Source organism: Dromiciops gliroides, chromosome 1 (assembly GCF_019393635.1).
Source record: "Dromiciops gliroides isolate mDroGli1 chromosome 1, mDroGli1.pri, whole genome shotgun sequence".
NCBI lineage: Eukaryota > Metazoa > Chordata > Mammalia > Microbiotheria > Microbiotheriidae > Dromiciops > Dromiciops gliroides.
This window is the reverse complement of record NC_057861.1, coordinates 303104018-303125304: the sequence shown is the minus strand read 5'-3', so window position 1 is coordinate 303125304 and position 21287 is coordinate 303104018. Positions and strand designations below refer to the sequence as shown.

Sequence of the window (21287 nt, the reverse complement as noted above, 5' to 3'; positions counted from 1 at the left end):
AACCCAGTCTTATTCATTTTTGTATCCCAGTTATTGTATAACATGAATGAACTCTTAGTAGGTCCTCAATAGGTGTTTTGAGAAAGAAAGGAAAGAAATTGAGAAGCATATAAAAGAGTTTAGAAAAGAAACATGGGGGAAAGATGCAGAAGCGGAGAGGAGAAAATTATGCAGGCAGAGGGATAGCGAATGAGGAAGAAGGAAAAGAAAACAAAAGAGAAAAGGAAGATGCCAGCAGTGCATACATAAGGGAAAGCAGTGAAAATAGAAGAGAGCTAGGTGGCACAGTGGATAAAGCACCAGCCCTGGATTCAGGAGGACCTGAGTTCAAATCCGGACTCAGGCACTTGACACTTACTAGCTGTGTGACTTTAGACAAGTCACTTAACCCTCATTGCCCGCAAAAAAAAAAAAAGAATGAAGGAAGGAAAGAAAGAAAGAAAATAGAAGAGGAGTATTAGACTGTGACATAATATGTAATATCTAATAATAATATATCACAATTAGATTGGGAACTCTTCGAGGACAGGATGGCTTTTTGCCTTTCTTTGTATTTCCAGCACTTAACACAGTGCTTGGTACATAAAAGGCACTTAATAAATACTAGTCAACCTACTAACTGAGTTGTAGAAACACTGGTTGCTTAAATAATCCCAATTTTCCCCATTGGGTAGAAGGAGTGGGAGGGATGCAAAGAAAGTAAGCTGAAATTAAAGATAAACCTAATTTAAGCACAATTGTGCCTTAGCTTTTATATCACTTTTCTCAACAAGAACTAGCATCATAAATGATAGTAGAGATTTAGAGCTGGAAGGGACCTGAGAGACCATCTATCTAGTCCAACCACTTTTTTTTTTTAGTTTTTTTTTTTTTTAGTGAGGCAATTGGGGTTAAGTGACTTGCCCAGGGTCACACAGCTAGTAAGTGTTAAGCGTCTGAGGCCGAATTTGAACTCAGGTACTCCTGACTCCAGGGCCGGTGCTCTATCCACTGCGCCACCTACCTGCCCCCCCCAACCACTTTTTACAGATGAGGAAATTGATATCCAGGGAGGTTAAATGGCCCAAGGTCAAACAGTCAGTGACAGAACCAACATTTGACCTCAGTTTCTTTAACTCCAGACCAGTGCTTTTCTTATTGCACTATTTGGTCTTTTCAAATATTTATTGAGCCCATATTATGTGCAAAGGGATGAGTGGGATGTTCAGTTCTCCAACACTCTGACACCTGCCTTGAAGCAGCTCACAATCTAGTAGAAGAGAAAACAAAACAAAACCTAAAACAAATATATACAATTCAATGCTCTAAGCTATGAGTACCATCTTTGTGAAATAGGTAGTGATTCCATTTCTTCTTTGCATTCAGGATTTGGATTAGAACTCAGACACTATCTTTCCTATTCTTACTACCTCAAACAAATCTCAGGAGTAGGGTGTGGGCTTCTTATTCCTCATTTCCAGGTTACTTCTCCCTTCCCTACCATGACTAGCCAAGCAGCTAGTGGTGCAGTGAGATAAAAACATTAGGGTCAGAGGCAGGATGACCTGAGGTCAAATCCTATCTCAGATATTTCCTAGCTGTATAACCATGGTAGAACACTTAACATCTCTGTGTCGAAGTTTCCTCATCTGGAAACTGAGGGGAGTTAGATGCTGGCCTCCAAGGTCCCTTCCAATCTTACATTTATGATCTTAGGAACTGGGGATAGAATACTTAAAGTAAATAAAAGAGTATCAAGAAATGGCATCATTATCAGATTTCCCTTTATGATGGGGTGCAGACTTCCAAAGGGAAGGGAACACTTCCAGGTTATGCTTTAAAAATATTTACTGGAAGATATAGTGGATGAGGTAGAGAGGAATGGGGACAAAAGGAACAGGAGAAGGGTAGATGCATCAGAGTTTATGCTTCTGTGTCCAATGGCAACAACTCTTTCCCATGATCCATAGGAGAAAAAAGACTGGACTGTCACCTGGTCCTAGAGACCATCCAAGATTAGTAACACCCCTTCTGCATTAAGATCAATGACACCAATCCAAGGTTTACTCTTGTCCACCAGGCTTCCACATCTCAGGGATCTCTTGCCTAAGGGAACAGCCAGAAGTCCTGGTAGCTTTTCTGATCAGAAGGACTCTAATACCAATTGGCTGGGCCCACTCTGAAGCACCAAACTAAACTAAACTAAAACTAGAACGGTGTATTTAGGATCAGAAGAGATCCTCGAAAACAACTAAGTAATAAGATCATAGATTTGTAGCTGGAACAGGCTATAGAACAATCTCAGATGAGGAAACTGAGGCAAGGAGATATGAAATGACTTTGTTCAAGGTCACACAGATAGTAAGTGGCAGAATGAAGATTTCAAACCGGGCTTTCTGACTTCAGATCCAAAGCTCTACCTCATCATGTTACCCAACCCCTTCATTTTACAATGGGGAAAATGAGACTCCGGCAGTCATTCAGATAGTATCAGAGTCAACAACAAAACCCCGGTCCTTTAACTATTTGACACAGTACTCTTCCCACTATACCATGATTGATTTGTGTAAAAGCAGTCCATTTTTTTTTTTTTACCTCAACCAGAAGGGCTTTCAATCAATGTTGAGTTTCTGTATCACAGTTTCCATGGACCTTATCAATGCATCACCTATCATGATGCTTTTACACACAGTAGGCTTTCAATAAATGCTTATTAAATGGAGGATTCAAGATTTGTATTTTGTATTGCCTGGAACCAGGGTACTGCTAAAGAGAAGATCGTTTCTGTTCAGATTCATAGCAAAAGAAGCCATTAGTTAACATGTCATATACTCAAGTGAATGACAGGCAAAGGTTCTTAGAGGAACCACTGCCTAGTGTCTGGCAGGAAGCCAGGAAAAGATGCTTCCAAAAGAAGATGCAACCCCACAGAATTTGTCTGAGATGCTAATTGATTAACTCCCAGGAAGGCAGAAAGTTCACAGAGTCTGACTGTGCAGTATAGTCAGTAGGTCTAGGATGACAGGCCTAGAAATGTTCTAAAGGCAATGCTGGGGTGTGTTATTTGAACAGGAATGGCTATAACCAAGACATACTTCATCTGCTCTCAGGGAGGGAAACCTTTTTCTATCATTTACTCAAAGTAACCACCTACAGTAATCAGGCAAAAAAGCAACCAGTATAGATAATAAATGAAATATAAGCTTGCCTAAAAATGATTTCCAGATGAGAGCAAGTAATCCTTTTGTACTCTGTCCCCTGCACTCTGGGAAGAGGGTGGAGAGGAACGAGTTTCCCCCGGGTCCTCCAGGAATTAGGAAGCTATGGAAAGCAGTGGCAACCTGTTTTCTGGAGAGCCAAGTGATTGGGTGCTTTATGGAGTTCCCACCCGTCTGATCAGAAAAATCTAAGGTCTTCGGCCCTGCCAAAACATTTTATTTCAGCTACTTTAGGAGAGTTTGCCCATCTCTTAGCATCCCTTACCCCACAAATGTCCATTGTCTCACAAACCTCCCTTTCAACCTCACACAACCCAGGTAAAATCACAGAAAGTAGTCTTTAATTCTCTCCAATGATATTTAGAAACTACACTAGGTATAAACAGCTTCTTAAAACCTATTTTCCTGGTTCTTTCCTCCAGCTCTTCCCCAGGCCCCAGCCAATATAACCTTGCAGAGTACAGTCAGCCCCCGACAATTCAGAGAACAGGTGAAGAAAAAAAGTCCCAATACTCGCGGCAACCTTTCGATCTCTTGGGCGAGTTGGTCGAGGCATCTAGAAGTCAGTAAATGAGAGGATCAATGTTGGGGCATAGAAAGAGTTCAGAACGTCTTATTTCCTTCCAGCTACTTAAGAGAAGGGAACGTACGTTTGCTTCTTGTTGAATTGGTGGAATAGGATAGAATACAGGTAGTTCCAAATAGTTTTTATTCATTCCTTAAGCAGAGACTTGGTAGATTTCCATCAACCCCATTCCACTGATTAGTGTCCCCTTGGAACAGTGAGCACGAGCTAACTCTCTCCATGGTCCCTGGCTGGAGGCAGTCAAGCTCCCTGGGGCCAAAACGGAATACTTGCTTTGGGGACAAGGGGGCAGGGGCGCACAGCCAGAGGGGAGGGACACCCTCATAACGTTCTACAACAGCTCAGGGGATCCAGCTACGGAAGGGTTTGAAGTGTGTTAGGGGGAAGCAAGTCGCTGTTTGATGCCGGGGTTGGGGGGGGGGTTGGGTGGGGGGGAAGGCCGAAGTCTGACCATCTGTGGGGTCCGGAGGAGTGAGAAGGCAGTAGTCTCATATGGCTTGCCAAGGCTTCCCGATCGACTGGATGTGCTCCTTGGCCTTCATGCGCAGCGCTGCGATGCTGGTATTCCGAGGGTCTGCTTCCTCCAGAGAAAATTTGTCCACAAAGTTAGCTCCGCACTGGTAAGGAGGGGGAGGCGGTGGCCCTAGCGGTTGCAGGCTGTGCCCTAGAGGAGGGGAGTTCAGGAAGGGCGGTGGGGGCGTGTAGCTGGCCGGGAGGGTCTGCGGGGAGGTCACGAAGCCTGGCAGGCTCTGTAAGGAGGTGCTGCCGCCGCCGCCTCCGGGCAGTGGAGGACTCAGCCACGATTCCAGCTGCAGAGTCGCCCCGCCGCCGCCGCCGCCGCCGCCTCCCACGCCTCCCCCGAGCTGCGGCAGGGCAGCGGTTGGCGGGGAGCGATTGAAGGAGAGGATGGGTGAGTCTTGAAGTTTCATAGACGTCACTTCGAGCTTCTCCTGCCTCCTCCACTTGGCTCTCCGGTTCTGAAACCACACCTGCGGACACATAACGCACCGGGATAGTCAGATTAGGAGCATCCTGTACCCCACCCTGCTCCGGTGCCTCCCAGCCATAATTTCCCTGAAATGCTGGCTGCGAGTTTTATTCTCTATCTGCTATTCTGGCGCGACCAGTTTTTGGTGTAGTCCCGCTTAGAACTTGTCCTTTTCTTCTTTCCGTTTTAGGATCATAGCTTCTAGAATAGGAAGGGGCCTTAGAGATCATCTAATCCAGGGGATTATTAACCTTTCATGTGTCACAGACCTCTTTGGCAGCCTAGAGAAACCTATAGACACTCCTTTTCAGAATAAAATTTTTAGATACATAAAATAAAACCTAAAGATTACAAACTAAACCTGTTCTTTAAAATGGCTATAAAACATTTTTGGAAAAAAAAAAAGCTCACAGACTCCAGTTCTTAGACTGGACCAGCTCCCTAATTTAACTGAGAAGGTTAAGTGGCTTGCCTAAGAAAACTCAAGATCACAAAGGTCTGTAAAGTCTGGTAGGGAGGGAGAGGGTTGGGAGCTTCCCAATGGAAATCCAACTCTTTTCACTACAACTTTCTTTCCTTTTTCTTCCTCTCTTCTTTCTTTCCCCTCACTATCCCTTCTATTCTTATATCTTTTGTTTACCTTTTCCTCTTTTCCACTTCTTTTCTTCCACATGCCCTTTCCTCTCTTTCTTCCTCCTTTGTCCCAGCAAATCTCAATCATCTTTCTTCTAGATTTAGTTCTTATTTTTTCCCTTGCCAACCTATTTGTCCAAACTTTATGATACTGAGCATGGTGATCAGCATGAGGTAACACGCACCACACCCACACATACAGATATATATGAGTTTGTATGTATTTGTGTGTATATATACATGTGTATGTATATATACACATATGCACATATACCTATATGTGGAATAGATATGTATGTACATAAACAGATTATTTCAACTCTAATCAGGGATCTGGAAACTAATGCAAAGTGACTTTTAAAAAACGAGTACCATAAGAAGGGGCAGGAATGAAACCTAGTTCCTAAGAGGGTTAACTGTTCTGAGAGGGTAAACAAAAAAGTCCCATTTCCCCCCAGACATAAACTGAAAAGAGAGGAAATAATTAGAGAGAAAGGATGGTTAATTGAAAGGGAATCAGTACCAAAAAACGCTTGGCAGGATTTGTGATGGGGGAAGAGATGAGACACAGTTGAGGCTCTGGACAGAGAAGAAGCACCTAAGTAAATCTAGAACAAAATTTACATTGAGATACCCTAGCAAAAGAACACATCTACATTTAAAGTAGAAAAAGGAAGAATACATCCCTCCCCCAAACCCCATGATATTTTGAGATCTTGGGCATCTTTGTTTCCCAGAAACTCCAACATTGAACTGTTTTTATGCCCTTCTTCCATTCTTGTTATTTCTGGGAAATATAATATTCCAGAGGTTTGAGGGAAGGGTCCCCTTTCTTTGAAACTGGGCTTTTTTCCCAGTATCTCTTCCATTTTCTTAATTCCCCTCACCCTTAATGAATAGAGTCAAAGGGTCAGTGAATAAGAGTCCAAGGTCTCCAGGTCAGCAAAAGATAAAACTGGGACTGTATATTCATGGTGCCTCTTTTGGAAAGTTCAATAAAGTTTCCTACAAGTTCAGGGATCCTGCCCATTTCTTCTCTCTTCCTCATTCTTTTCTATTGTCTCTCTTCCACATTTCCCTCTTTTTGTCCTCATCAAGTCACTCATTCTATACTCCTGAACACACACATACACACAGATACACAATTAATACACAACACACACACACACACACAAATGAAATCTGTTTAGGCCTGTACACCATAACCTATCTGAAGGCTCTATTCTCTGGTACCCTGAACTGACCTCATTATATACTCTTGGGTAAAAGGCAACTACATTGTGAGATCCTTTCAAATAACTACAACCTAATGTTGTAGCCACTTGCATCTTGCCCTAAACTCCAGTGTCTTCTTTTATTTTCAATAAAAAATTTAATCTTTTAAGGCAACTTGGTTTCCTTTATGGAAAGGTAACTACTTGGATACCTAGAATCCAAACTTAGTTTCACTACTGTTAAGATCCAATGAAATTAGTTCCCAATTTCTCCTCTTCAGGTTTGACTTAAACCCACACAATTTGGAAACCCTCCCAGATTTTTCACAGATGACTAGCAAATATATAAAGCTTTTAAATATTTTAATGATGGGGATTAAAGATAATTCAGCTCTAATTAAAGCAAAAAAAAAAAGAGTACCATACAATGAAAAGAAAAGCTCTCTGCAGTGGGAATTGGGTGGATTTGAAACAGACGTGGCAAAGCAATATTCTCAAACAAAATCCCACTTTATGTCTCAACTGAGAAGTGGAGTTGAGAAGAACATGACCCAATTTCAAAGTAGAATTTTTGACAGTAGGGCTAACCAAATGATTGAGGGAGGATGGATCCAAGTGGGGGCTTGATTTATGCCATAATTTAATTATCCTGAATGGGTTTATGTTTACTCTTGCTGTCGAAGCCTTCCCCAATCTCCATTACACCATATACTCAAGCTCTTTAAGGGCCATGAGGTTGGAGTATGTGTATACTAGAATTCTAATTTAGACATGATTTCCAAAGTCTGTCTCTGTTTTCCCCTCCCCCCTCCCCTTCTCTCCTCAGAATTAGGAAGGCTAAGGACTGAGAAGACACCTCTGCAAGTTTTCTACCTGGTGTCTTTATCTGGGAAGGGAGAGCATTTCAGACCTGAATCCCATGGCTATGGGCTCTTGAGAGAACAAAACCCAGAAAGTTAAATATAGTTCATAAACCCATTCTACCGCCGGCCACCCATTATCAGCCCTGATTAGGAATGCATTCCCTACATCCTCGGGCACCTAAGGTGAGCCCCTCCCATTCTCCCCAGGTGCCCTGCATTCAGAGTGGTCCCTCGCTTTACCTGGACTCGGACCTCGGGCAGGTTGACCTTGACGGCCAACTCCTCGCGGCTGTAGACGTCTGGGTAGTGGGACTTCTCAAAGGCCCTCTCCAGCTCATGCAACTGGTAGGTGGTGAAAGTGGTCCGGTTCCGGCGATGTTTCTTCTTGGGCTGCTCCTCGTCGGACAGTTTCCCGTCGCTGGGGGTGTGGCAGGCGGGCAGCTCTGGGCTTAGACATTCCTCCCCCGGCTCTTTGGGACCATAGGAGCAAGCATCTGGGGAGCGAGGGGAACTCGTTCCGTTAGAAACTCTGTCTCAGAACGCTTCTCCTTCCTTCCTTCCTTTCCTTCTTCCCATCCCCCTGGTTCCAGCCGGACTCTTCCCCTCTGAACTCTGGGTTCCAAGGCTGTCCAGTGGGGGTCTTGGGAGATTGCGCTGCTTAAAGGCCTTTCCAGTTTTCCTGGGAAGCTTCTTAACCCCTCCCCCCTCACCCCGCACCCCAATCCATGCACCTGGTATTCTGCCTTGTTGTAGCTTAAAAAGACCTTTAAGATCTCGACAAGTAAAACAGCCTAAGAAACAGCTCTCCCAAGAGAGTGCCACTGTGGGCCTCGGACAGTTTCCTTTTCTCCTTTGGGCCCCCGCTAAAGCAGCCTTGATGGTCCCGGGGCCAGGGGGTCCCGGCATTCACTCACTCACCTACGTACTCCTCGGCCTGGGCTTGGGCAGGGGGCAGCATAGGGGCAGAAATCTGGGGCGGGGGCGGGGGAGGTGGCGGCGGCGGCGCCTCAGAGTCGCCAGGGGCTCTGGGTAAGCTGAGGCGGGCCCCTGTCCTCTTGTCCGGATCCTTGGAAGCGCGGGAGCCTCTATCTGCGGGGAAGGAGCCGAGGAGCCCGTCGTCCTTAGTAAATCCCAATATGGCCTCGATGCTGTGTAGCCGCGAGGGGTTTGCGGTGGGGCTTCGGACCAGGTGTCCAGAAAGGGAGAAGCTCCCGTCTGCCATGGTCAGAGCGGAGCCTGGCAGGTGCATGAGGGGAAGGAGGGATCGGGGAGCGGTCGGGGTGGGGTAGGGGGTGGGGATGGGGAAAGAGAGGGGAGGGAGGGAGGAAAGGAGGAGGACCACTCTTTTTTTCTTTCTGCTCCTTCAAGAGGGAGAGAAGAGGCTCAAGATAGTTTCTTTCCTGTTTAAACAGTGGAAATTCAGAAGGTCCCAAAGTAACTTTAGAAGATCCTATGGGGGCGGGAGACAGCGCCTGCCTTTCTCTCGCCGGCCGAGTAAGTGGTGTCCCTTAGCCCTAGAAGTTCCTTCCTTTTCTTCGCAAGAGCCAAGGAGGACCAACTCCTCTCCTGAGCTAGCAGCAGCAAATGCCCTCTGCCTCAGGGTCTCCCCCCCCACCTCCAGCTCCTCCTTCTTTCTCACCCCGGGGCGCCAGCTCCCCCCCCCCCCAACCCTCCAGCTCCTCCCTCCCCAGCTGGGTTGGTCCTGCTCTCTCTGAACCCTTCCCCCCAGCGGGCTCTGTCCGGGCTGAGCCTCTGGGATCATCGCCCGTCACTGGGATGGAGCAGGGAAATAGAGAGAAGCCTGGAAGATTTCAGACTCCTCTGGGGCTTGAGCTTAGAAGGCTTCCCCTTCCCTCCATCGCGTGCTCCCCTTCCCCTAAGCTCCCCACACCTCAGGCCGCAGGTGGGGGGGGGGGGAGTACTCCCCTTGCCAGATCTCGCCTGTCTGTCCCCTTTCTTGGGACTGTCAGGAGTTTGTCCCTGGACTTTGCCATCCCCAGGTGGCCCTCATCTCACCCACTCTCAGGACTCAGAGCGGCTAAAGGCCTATGAAGCCTACGAGGATCCAGCGGGAAGAGCCTGGGTGAGCCCCAGAAAGGGGTCTTTCCAGCTCTAGAGAGTGGAGGTGAGCGAAAGAGAGGGAAAGCCGCGATCACGCGAAACTACTTCTTTCCCTGAAGCGTCTCTTCTGACTGCTACCGAGTCCCAGGTCCTGGGCATCAGAATTGCACGTATGTTTTAAGTTAATCGTGTAGGTTCCTTTCTAACTTGAGATCCAGCACGACCCGCTCCCCCTAACTCTCTCCCCAGGAGAAGGTGGGACTATCTGCATCCCCTCCAAGCCTGGGGACAAACTGACTGGGAGAGAGGCTGGGGGAATCCACCTTCCTTTGGATCTTTGCAATAGTGCTGAGAATCCCTTTTAGAATAAACTGGCCCTTGGCCAAAGCCTTTTCCCCCTGCTCTGCCCTGCCAACGGGCAGCACCAGCCACTTTTCCGAGTTACCAGGTGGTTTATTTCTGTTATCTTCTGCAGTTCTAAACCTGCCAAAATCATTTCCTTGTGCAATCTTTAGGGAGAATGGCAGGGTGAGGCTTTGGTTAGCATTAGGGGAATATCCCTGGCATTAACCTTTCCTATTTTTGTCAAGTTTTTGTTTTTAGGATCCATTCAAAAGCTGCTAATCATAACCTCCAATTGATTCTAGCAGGGAAAGATTGAGAACTTTCAAATGTGGTGTCCCAAGGCTTACAAACACAGTCTTTCCTCCATGGGGGTTCTTGATTTCTCAGGCTGAGTATAGGTTAAAATGGTGGCATATGTCTGCTTGCACTCTAAATCCAACCTGGAAGTTTCTTTGGAAGGACTGAGCTGACAGAAATCAGAGATCTGGGCAGAAGAGAGACAAGGAACATCTCTTTAAAAATGAAGGATTACAAGAATAACATTTTCAAAATTTTTTATAACCTGGCTTCTCCATTAATGTTGATATGCTTCTTTCTCTCATCATTTAGTAAATAGTTTTCAAGCATCCACTTTGTTGTAAGTGATGTGGAAAATTCAACCTGAGTCACACTTAGGGTCATATCAAACAAATGATAAATCAGAATGACTTAGATGAACTTAAATTGTGGACAAGGAGAATCATGGATTTGGAAAGGAACCTTAGAGATAATTTATTTTCCATACCTCTCTCCCCTCACCATCTCACAGGTGAGAACCAGAGTCCAAGATAGGAAAATCCACTTGCTCAAGGTCACAGTGACATAATTAAACCAGAATTAGAACTCAGTTATCCTGACTGTTGGAATCCTGTGCTTTCCCACAATATTGCAATGCCTAATCATAAATACCTAAATGAAAACATACACATCTAATTTACCAGGATTCAAATTCATTTACAGATAGACACTTAAAAATGAACTTTTGAACTCATTAGGTGGGATTTCAATGCCTGAAGTCATGGGATATTTTTAATTTTCAGAGAAAATTAAATGTACCTTTGACAAAAGAAGAGGTTAAAATGAACGACTCTAGAACTTTCTTAAAATGTCATCTCAAATAAGTAGGGTTTTTTGTCTCTAGGTAATTTTGTGGTTTTAATATCTTGACATATTATTGATATATAAGCTTGGACCAGTGGTTATAGGTCCAGCCTTTGCCTGGACCATATAAGCATGACCACTTCACTTTTCAGGGCCTCAGGCAACTCTCTAAGGCTGCAAGTTTTGGAAGAGTTGCCACTTGATGAAATCGCAAACACTGATATCAATTATAGCTATTTGCTATAATTACATAATACATCTCCTTTTGCCCTGCAGAGGCTGAATTACTAAACCTAAGAAATTGAAGCTAATGTAACTTAGCTCCCCTAAGAATTGTGATCAAAGACGAAAATGTGGAACTTTATCCAGAATATATTGACCCAGTGCCTATCATAGCTCCAGAAACATAATAGGCACTTTAAAGGTGCCTACTGATTGACAAAATCCTATCCAAATGGGGTACCTAGAGTCATAGAATATTAGAGGTAAAGGGAAACCTTAGTGACGATTAGTCCAAATCCACTATTTGACAGGTAAGAAAACCAAGGCTCAGAGTATTGAATTGACTCTTCCAAACTTTGGTTGAAGGCAGAGCCCGGACTAGAATTCAGATCTCCTGACTTCTAACCCATTGGTTTATCTGCTGCATACACACTGCACTATGATGAAGTAGTCTTACTAGGACACCCTTCAACTCTGCATTCCATGATGGTCTCAGAAATTCTAGAGGGGAAATGATCATAGGGAAGAATTTTGTACTTTAGAATATTGTCATTAGGACAATCCAATATGGTTTAGGTGCACCAATTATACAGAAAAGGTGGTCAATGAAACCCAAACCTTTAGCTCCTTAATTTAGTGCCATGGTCATCTGGAATATGGAAGTGAGGATAACTAATTGCCATTTGTTTTTCCTTGTCTGAATGAGAATACATTATATGTAAACTTCCCCAATATTAACTTGATCTCTGTAATCACTCCTAAACAAAGATTGGCCGTATTTTCTTAAGCTCCTGCCCACACGCTGCTAAGGGGCTTATGGGCTTGTTTTCCAAAGTTAATTCCCTTTGGAACTGCCCAGCTCGCCCTCATAGCTCCAGGTGAGGTTATCCTTTATTTACTGTTTATTTCAGAGTCTCTGGAGAAAAGCAAAAAAAAGAAACTTGAACAGGCACTGGCAGGGCTCTATAGGGGAAACAGGGCAAGGAGGGACAAGGGAAGGTTAGGGCATCTTTTGTGTTCAGTATAAAAAGCAAGTCAATACCATTGTGGGTGCACTGGAGAGTACTCAAAGCAATCAGCCGGGGGGCCATTGTGAGGGTCTAATCTACATGTGTATTTCCCAAGAACTCTATTAGTGAGGATGAATGGACTTTGCCATGTCCCTAATTCTTCTAATGTGGAGCAGCATTTTTACAGCAGTTACACCAGCATACAATCAGCCCTGCTTCTCCAGAAGCATGAAGGCTGGCTTCTGAACTCAGCTTTGCATTAATTCATTATTTCATTAGATGGATGAAAAGAAAATGTCTTTCCCCAAACCCTCTCACATACTAACTAGCTGCTATTGGGCACAGTTGTGCATCTCTTAAACTTGCCTTCAACCCAGGAAGGTGTTTATAAAAGTGGGGTGGCAAGAATTTCTGGGCATCATCCAGAATAGAAGACCTCACTGTGAATTGCAGGGAGATGAGAGAGTGAAGGACTGGGGTGGTGTTGGAAAGAGAATTCTGGGAGGGAGGGAGCAGGGGCAAATGAGAAAAGAATTGGGGATGAAGGAAAAAAATTAAAGCTTAAAATGTGTCCTGTTACATTGCATAGTTCAGCATGAAATAGTTTTCTTTAATTTGTATTGTATCCAGACTGGATTTTTACTGAAGCAACAGAAAGATTGTCTTGATTGTGATTCACTCTTTAGAAATGGATCCTAGGACGGCATTATAGTAAAGTCCAGGGAACTAAAACATACACAATATACAATACACAACTTAGATTTGGAAAAGTCCTAGTTCCACCTGTTCCCGAATAAGAACTTTATCTACAATACTCTTGAAAAGTGGACATCTAACCATTGCTTGAGGAAAGCCAGGGTGGGGGAACTCACTTTCTCCCAAGACATCCCATTCCTCATTAGCGAAATTCTACTTGTTAAGAAGTTTCTCCTTCTATTTAGCAGAAATCTATCTGCCCTCTGCAACCTCCACACATTGTTGCTGGTTCAGCCCTTTGTATCAAAACAAAAGAAGTCTAATCCTTCTTAGGAAACAATTTGGTATGGTAGAGAGAGTGCTCTCTGGAGACAGAGGACCTGGGTTCAAATCCTATCTTGAATGTTTAGTGCCTTTGTTACCTTGGGCAACTTTCATCTTTTATGGTCTCAGTTTCTTTAACTTTAGAATGAGGTTGAACTACATGTTTTCTGGGATTAGAAGGGACCTGGTCACTATTATCTATCATACTCTGATACATGAAAATGATTATCATGTAATCCACTGAGCCTTCTCTTTCTAGGTTACTTTCTTTGGCAGGGCAATGAGGGTTAAGTGACTTGCCCAGGGTCACACAGCTAGTAAGTGTCAAGTGTCTGAGGCTGGATTTGAACTCAGGTCCTCCTGAATCTAGGGCCAGTGCTCTATCCACTGTGCCACCTAGCTGCCCTCTTCCTAGGTTTCTAATCAATTTCTTAAATGAATGAAAATATAATATACTTAAATATGCAAAAACATTGTTTCCAAGAGCTGTGGGTAGAAATGGAAAAGTAAGGCAGTCTCCGCTCTCAAGGAAGAGGGAGACAATGGTATGGGAGGTTTTAGCTGCGAGTAAAGAGGAAAGGTCCCATGCTCCATGGGGTGCAGTGGCAAAGCAGGTGGTGATGTCTCTTCTTTAACACCATTTCTATTCATAAAATAATATCAGTTTAGGATCTCAAAGCATTAGACATTGGGCTGGAAGCATTGCTATTCTAAGGACTATAGAGTCAAGGGTCCTGAACTGTCTCCATTAGGGTCAGAGTGGAGAGGTGTTGGTAAGAGTCTGACCTGGCTGGTCTTTCCCTCAGGGTGCCTTGCTGCTTCAGCTAGGCTGGTTTGCCTGCCCTGTGAGTGTCAGTTGGCTGGCACTTGGTGGAAATGGTTGGTCTCTTCTCTGTAGGAGCTGCCTCCCAAGATGATGCTGTGTGGACTGGGCTGGAAGCAAGATCAGTGCTCTGGGGGAAGGTGGGGTGGCACTGCCATTCCCAGGGCTCTTGTGCTGCTCTGCCTGTTGTTGGCAGTTGGTCATCAGTTATTGCTGGTGCTGATGAGGTGTTGCTGCTGGGTCCCTTCTCCACAACAATTTCTTCCCTGATTTTGTACATATCTGTCCAAAATCTACGTTGGTTTAATAAATAACCTGTGCAGTCCTATTATTCTCTCTTTTTTTATTACTCCTTCTTTCTTCCCCCATCAGAATAATGTTTTCATTATCATCATTTTGATCTTTAAAATTTTCCATCCTATTCATTTTTCCCCCTCTTAACTCCACATTTCTAGGGTTTATATCAGAAGGTACATGACTTTTTAAGTGATCCAAACTTTTAAGACTGAAAGGTTGCTTTCTTTCTAAGTTCCCATAGGTTCAGTAAAAAACTAAACAAAACAAAAGCTTCAATACAGCCATTCTCCTTCATTGCCCCTTCTATTTTATTTATTTATTCATTCATTTATCTATTTAGTTAGTTAGTTAATTAGTTAGTTTTGTGGGGCAATGAGAGTTAAGTAACTTGCCCAGGTTCGCACAGCTAGTAGGTGTCAAGTGTCTGAGGTCTGATTTGAACTCAGGTCCTCCTGTATGGGAGGGGGTGCTTTATCCACTGTGTCACCTAGCTGCCCCCCCACACCTTCTACTTTTTTTTAAAAGAATTTAATTATTAATTCAAGCCATCATCTGCTTTATTTTCTCAGAGGGACAGTCTGGGTAAAGACTCCTAACAATACTGCATATAGAAGTTCTGTGATTTGTTTCCATTTCTTTTGTCTCTAGTGTATTACCACCAGCATTCTGTCTGTGATTTCATCTGATCCTCACAAAAACCTTCTTGGGAAGTATGCTATTATTTTCCCACTTTTCCAGTTGAGGAAGTTGAGGTTCAGAAGTTATGTGATTTGCCTGGGATCACATGGCTAATAATAATAACCTGAGGCAAGTTTCCTGACTCCAGACCCAAACTGTATATGCCATGATTGGACTATATTGTTTCTTAGAATAGTCAGAAAGCATTTATTAAGCACCAGATGTGTGCCTGCATTGTACTAGCAAGGTAACCTACTGTCTCCTGATTTTGCTTCTGTTTCTCCATTCATCCTCACACAAATATTCTACACTGTGCTTCTCTCTCTTGGACTTTGGGATTTTCTAACATGATGATTGTGTTTTTATACCCTATTCTGTAATACAGCCCTTTTGTATTAGTCTGTTCATTTTAATTAAGGTATATACTCTGCCAGCCAGTCAAACCATGAGATGGTTATATCCTGTCAAGTATTTACCTCCTTACTTCAAAACCTATAGTCCATTTTGTTTATTATTCTTTACTCTGCATGTTTGTATATAGACATCTGAGACCATGTATATAGATACTGCCCTCTTTCTTGGATCTTGCCTGATGTGAATTACTTATCCCTTCTATTGATATTTTTCTTCTGTCTCACACCTGCTTCCCTCTGTAGCATTTGCCTTGGTGGATAATTGTGGGTAGTTTTCTTCATCTTGTCCCAAATGCTGGAATACTCTTGGGAAAATTGCACATTAGTCTCAATGATCCCTGCCCCCTCCACCCTGAGACCACCTTTTTTTTTTTTTTAAGTGAGGCAATTAGGGTTAAGTGACTTGCCCAGGGTCACACAGCTAGTAAGTGTTAAGCGTCTGAGGCCGGATTTGAACTCAGGTACTCCTGACTCCAGGGCCGGTGCTCTATCTACTGTGCCACCTAGCTGCCCGACCACCTTTTTTAAACACCATTATTCTCACATGTCTAAGAATCATGGGCTTCCATGATGTCAGATAAGTCATAATTACAATTGACTCTCAAAGTATAATGGAAAAATGTGTTATGAATGTAAATAGGCTATAGCATAATATCACCAGTGACTTACATGGAAGAAAGACTGTAAAAGATGTGATCAAGGACATGTATGACTAGAAAATAGGTGAATTGCTAATGTAAAGAGAGCGAGGGATGGATATCCTCAATGCTGCACTTGGATCTGCCAAATGTTTTATTAATAACTTCTTTCATCTAGGGTGGATCCTTTATGATGGACTTATGGAATGAAATGGACAAAAATCATACAAGATGAGAACATATGTTTTGGTTGCAGTATTCCCCAGGAGAAGGAGCACTCAAATGGATCATGTCAGGGATTCTTTGAAGATCCTATAAATGAGAAAAAAAGAAAATATATTTGTATATATACCAGTTCTCTGACATATAGTATATGATTCACTAAACAAAATAGAAAGTAGTTCATGGACTAGTTTGCTGCTCTGTGTGACCCTCCCCACAAAACAGATCATTCATGGTAGCAAGGACATATTTTCCCTGCCTCTGTCTGCATAATGCCGTTATTGAAAATTTCCCACTTCAATAATAGCCTTTGATTCTCAAGCCCAGTGCTAAATAAAAATCACAATAACAAGTAATTGTTATCAAACAGCTCATAAACCCATGAAGTGATGGGTCTGTGTTACAGCGGCTATTCTGTGTGGAATTTGGAACACCTCTCAGAAGAGCACAGATGGAATCACAGGTTCATCTGCAAAGGGGAAGCAAAAACAGTTAGGAGCCTTTGTCTTTTCCAGGAATAACTATTCAGTTTGAAACACATCCTTTATACAAATACAGGCACCATAACTCTGTGTCAACTACCAGCACTTAAGAAGGGGTTTGTCCTCTCGAAGTATTCCTATTGTCTCTCAGTTAAGAAACTTGGACAAAGTACAATGACTTAAAACTAGGCCTCCAGTTTTAATTTTGGTGGTTTCACAGGCTCATAAGATGTCAAAACCAGGCTGGACTTTAGGGATCATCTAGTCCAGCTTTTTCATTTACAGATGATGAAATTTAGGTCCTAAGAGGTTCACTGGTCCACCCAAGTTCATGAAGTTGGCTACTGGCAAAGTCAGTAATAGAAAGTGGCTTTTGATTCCCAAGTTGTTTGCATTTAGAGGAAGCTAGGTGGTGAAATGGATAGAGTGCTGAACCTGGATTTAGAATAGGCCTGAGTTCAAATTCAGTCTCAGACACTTACTAGCTGCATGATCCTGGACAAGTCACTTAACCTCAGGTTCCTCAACTGTTAATGGTGATAGTAATAATAGAACCTATCTACTGTAAGGTGGCTAAAATTCTAGCTAGACTGTCTAAAAATCTAATGAGTGGTTGCCAGTAAATTAGAAGCTTTAGCAAGAGTGTAGACTTTTAAGCATTTATTAAGAAGCATGAGAATTTGGTGAGAAGAGAGAAAGAGGCCAAGGTGCCTTCATCTATCTATCTAAGGGAGCTGGCGTCTCTGCTTCACTCCACATGAGGCACCAGCCAAAGGGAGAGACCCTTGACCCTTCTTCGTCCTAGAAGCTTCCCATGAAAAACGGAAACAGGGCTGTCTATACACACACACACACACACACACACACACACACACACACACACACACACACACACACACACACCTCCAAGCTAATTGGCAGGTAGCTTTGATCAATAGTACCCACGAGCAAATGTCACTTCCTGATGATAAGGCCACATGGCTTGTCCTCAGGACAGAGCTCACAAAATATTCCCCCAGCAGGGGGTGTTATTCCAACTCTCACACTGCTAAGGTTCTTGTAAGGAATACATAATATGATATTTTTCAAGTGATTAGCACAACCCCTGGCACAAGGTAGGTGCTTGATGATGTTTATTTCTTCTTATTACCCTCTGTTGTTTTCTGGAATCATATATGGATTTTCAAGACTTGGCCCAGAATAATCTCAAGGTTCATATAGCTTATAGAAAGATAATTTTCAATATTTGTATTTTGCCTATAATAATGAAGATACGGTCTTCATTTCTCCTGTAAACATGGCGTGGCAGGGAGAGTCTTCGGCTTGGAGTGAGAAAGACTAGAGTTTAGATCCTGTATTTGACACATTAGCTTTGTGACCTTGGGCAAGTCACAAAAATCACTCTGGGCATCAGTTTCTTTTGTTTTGTGGGGGCAATGAGGGTTAAGTGACCTGCCCAGGGTCACACAGCTAGTAAGTGTCAAGTGTCTGAGGCCAGATTTGTACTCAGGTCCTCCTGAATCCAAGACCAGTGCTTTATCCACTGCTCCACCTAGCTGCACCCCTCAGTTTCTTTATCTGCAAAATGGGGGCAGCAAGATCTATCTTATTTGCCTCACAGGCTTATTGTGAATCTCTTAAGAGATAATGTATATTAAAGTGTTTTGCAATCTTTAAAAGCAGTGTATAAATTTCACCTATGAAATTCCTGAATGGTAAGCCTGAAACAAACTGGTCCTTGAGCATTTTCCCCATACTACAGAAATACCTAACAAATCAGTTTCTTTGTAGCAGAAGACAAAGCTATGGGATCTCTTGTGTTTTCCTTGAATGCTGGTGGAATTAAAGGAAATTTTGACCTCACTTAATGATTGAATGTGTTTCCTGCCAAATTCCTGGCATCCTCCTGTTTCTCTAGGGAAAAAGAAAACTAGAGATGAGTTTTCATTAACATAGAGACACTTAAACTTTGGGGAAAGGGCCCACTGATATTTTTCTTCTTCTTTTCTTTTCTTTCTTTCTTTCTTTTTTTTTTTTTTTGCAAAATAATGTGACACTTTAAACTTCTCCTTTGGAGGGATAAGGGAGGGAGTTTCAAAATCCAGAAACTAGGATATTGAATTTCCTTAGAAAGAATGGCCTTTTTTGTTTTTTTGTTTTTTGCTTTTGGTGGGGGGAGTTGACTTGCAAAAAGTGAAGCAATGTAATTCCTCTTTACTTATTTTCTAATTAGTCTAATTGAAATCAGATTGTCTGGGAGGAAGCACTAGAGACATTTATCTTGATGGGATGACAGTTGTGAACTTTGTCTATCCTATTAGTGCTAAGAAGACCAATCCTAGGATACCAATTCTATCACAGTCTTGCCTCTCCCTGGGCCCCACAGACAGGGAGTCCTGTAACCTGCTGGCCCCTTATTTGGGGAAGGAGATTTACCTATCTGCCAAGCTAGCCATTCTTACCCTCCAGGGCTGCCCAAGTCAAAACTGTGAAGTAGTAGATTTGTCTCCAGAAGGTTGAAACTAATCATCCTTTTTGTTTGTTTTTTTTTTGTGGGGTTTTTTGGTGAGGCAATTGAGGTTAAGTGACTTGCCCAGGGTCACACAGCTAGTAAGTGTCAAGCGTCTGAGGCCGGATTTGAACTCAGGTACTCCTGACTCCAGGGCCAGTGCTCTATCCACTGTGCCACCTAGCTGCCCCACTAATCATCCTTTTAAGGTCTGTTGCATTCCTAATGTCTATGACTTCTCTTATATCTTACTACTTAGGCTAGAGCTAAATTTGGCACTGTGGATGTTATCTCTTACTCTATCTGTAAGATGGGATTGATAGTACAGGAAGGATTTAATGATTAATGGGACTTTTTCAAGTGACATGGCCTTGACAGTCTTCCCAGAGATATCTTCTTTTTATTGTGTACCTTTTAAAAAAGTGGTTTTGAATGATGCACATGATTAGAAAGTTTTCAGGCATATGCTGAATTAGTAACTTGATCTTGGAACATTAGTATACTAGGATTTGGGTGTGCACACATCGGTGCCAGGAACAATAATGTCTATAACTTCTGATGAAAAGACAGCTATTACATGAATTGTACACACATTCTACAGCTCTGTGCTTATATACATACATCGATAAATATGGTTTGGATTAGATATAATTGGCTCAAATCTTTCTCTATATATGGTACAAATTAACATGCTAAATAAATCTCATTTCTTACATGTGGGAGGACTTTTGGTAGGTTTTTAAAGAAAGTTTGAAAAATGCCTTTACTTGTGGTCTGAGACAAGGGGAAATACTTTGTGTAACCAAATTCTGAAAACCCAGACAGACCAATCACACAGGAGTGACAGAAGCAATGAGGTACAGTGGGAAGACTGTTGGATTTAAAGTAAGAAGACGTGGGTTCCAATTCTGACTTATCTTTATTAGCTGAACGACCTTTGGCAAACTACTTACCTTTCTGAACCCCAGTTTCCACAGCCCTCAAGTGGGGATATTAATATCTACACTATTTAACTCATAGGTCTATTCTGAAGAAAATATTTTGTAAACTTTAAAAAGATGCTCTGGAATTGTGCATTATTATTATCAATATTATCGGTACCTTGATGTCAGAGATCACCTCCAGGCTTGTTCTGTATTCTCCCCATATATCTTTAGATCATAGATTTAGGATTGGAAGATATGTCAAAGGTCACTGAGTCTAAACTCCTTTTTTATAAATGAGGAAACTGAAGCCCAGGGAAGTTAAATGACTTTCCAAAGATAACTCAGTAGGCATAAGAAGTAGATTTGAATTCAAGTCTTACTGGGTTCTATCTGCTAGAGGCAGAGTGCCAGGCTTGGAGTCAGGAAGACTAATTTTCCTGAGTTCAAATCTGTTCTCAGACACTTACTAGCTGTGGGACCCTGGTTAAATCACTTAACCCTGTTGACCTCAGTTTCCTCATCTGTAAAATGGGCTGGAGAAGAACATGGTAAACCACTCCAGTATCTTTACCAAGAAAACCCCAAATGGGGTCATAAAGGGTCATTTTCATGACTGAAATGACTAAACAGTAGCAAACAAAATCTGCTGAGGTTTTATCTTTTTACACCACACTGGCTCTAGGAGACACAAGAACTGTGTATTGATCATAGATGCCCCAACAAATGGCACACCCATATTCCTTTCAAGGTTTGCAAAGAACTTTTACACATTTGTCTCATTTGACCCTCACAATAAACTTGTGAAGTAGGTGTTTTATTATTTCTATTTTAAAGATTAGGGAACTGAGCCACAAGAATTTGAGAGATTTGGCCATGGGTAAATAGCTAATCAATGTCAGAGGCAGGTTATTTTTTCAGGGCAATGAGGGTTAAGTGACTTGCCCAGGTTCAAACATCTAGTAACTGTCAAGTGTCTGAGGCTGGATTTGAACCCAGGTCTTCCTGAATCCAGGGCTAGTG

At 42.8% G+C, this 21287-nt stretch overlaps 1 protein-coding gene across 1 annotated transcript; it reads right to left on the bottom strand.

Moving 5' to 3' along the window:
• Positions 1-4271: 4271 nt before the first annotated feature.
• Positions 4272-8730, bottom strand: RAX (retina and anterior neural fold homeobox). The gene is made up of 3 exons (XM_043967136.1): positions 8436-8730; positions 7722-7966; positions 4272-4772 (listed from the first exon to the last, which is right to left on the bottom strand). The coding sequence occupies exons 1-3, from the start codon at positions 8728-8730 to the stop codon at positions 4272-4274; spliced, it is 1041 nt and encodes a 346-aa protein (XP_043823071.1).
• Positions 8731-21287: the final 12557 nt, after the last annotated feature.

Coding starts and splice junctions, on each gene's coding strand:
- RAX (XM_043967136.1), bottom strand. CDS start 8,730: ATGCACCTGCCAGGCTCCGCTCTGACCATGGCAGACGGGAGCTTCTCC. Junction 7,967..8,435: donor CCAGATTTCTGCCCCTATGC/TGCCCCCTGCCC, acceptor CAGATGCTTGCT/CCTATGGTCCCAAAGAGCCG. Junction 4,773..7,721: donor TGCCCGAGGTCCGAGTCCAG/GTAAAGCGAGGG, acceptor ATGTGTCCGCAG/GTGTGGTTTCAGAACCGGAG.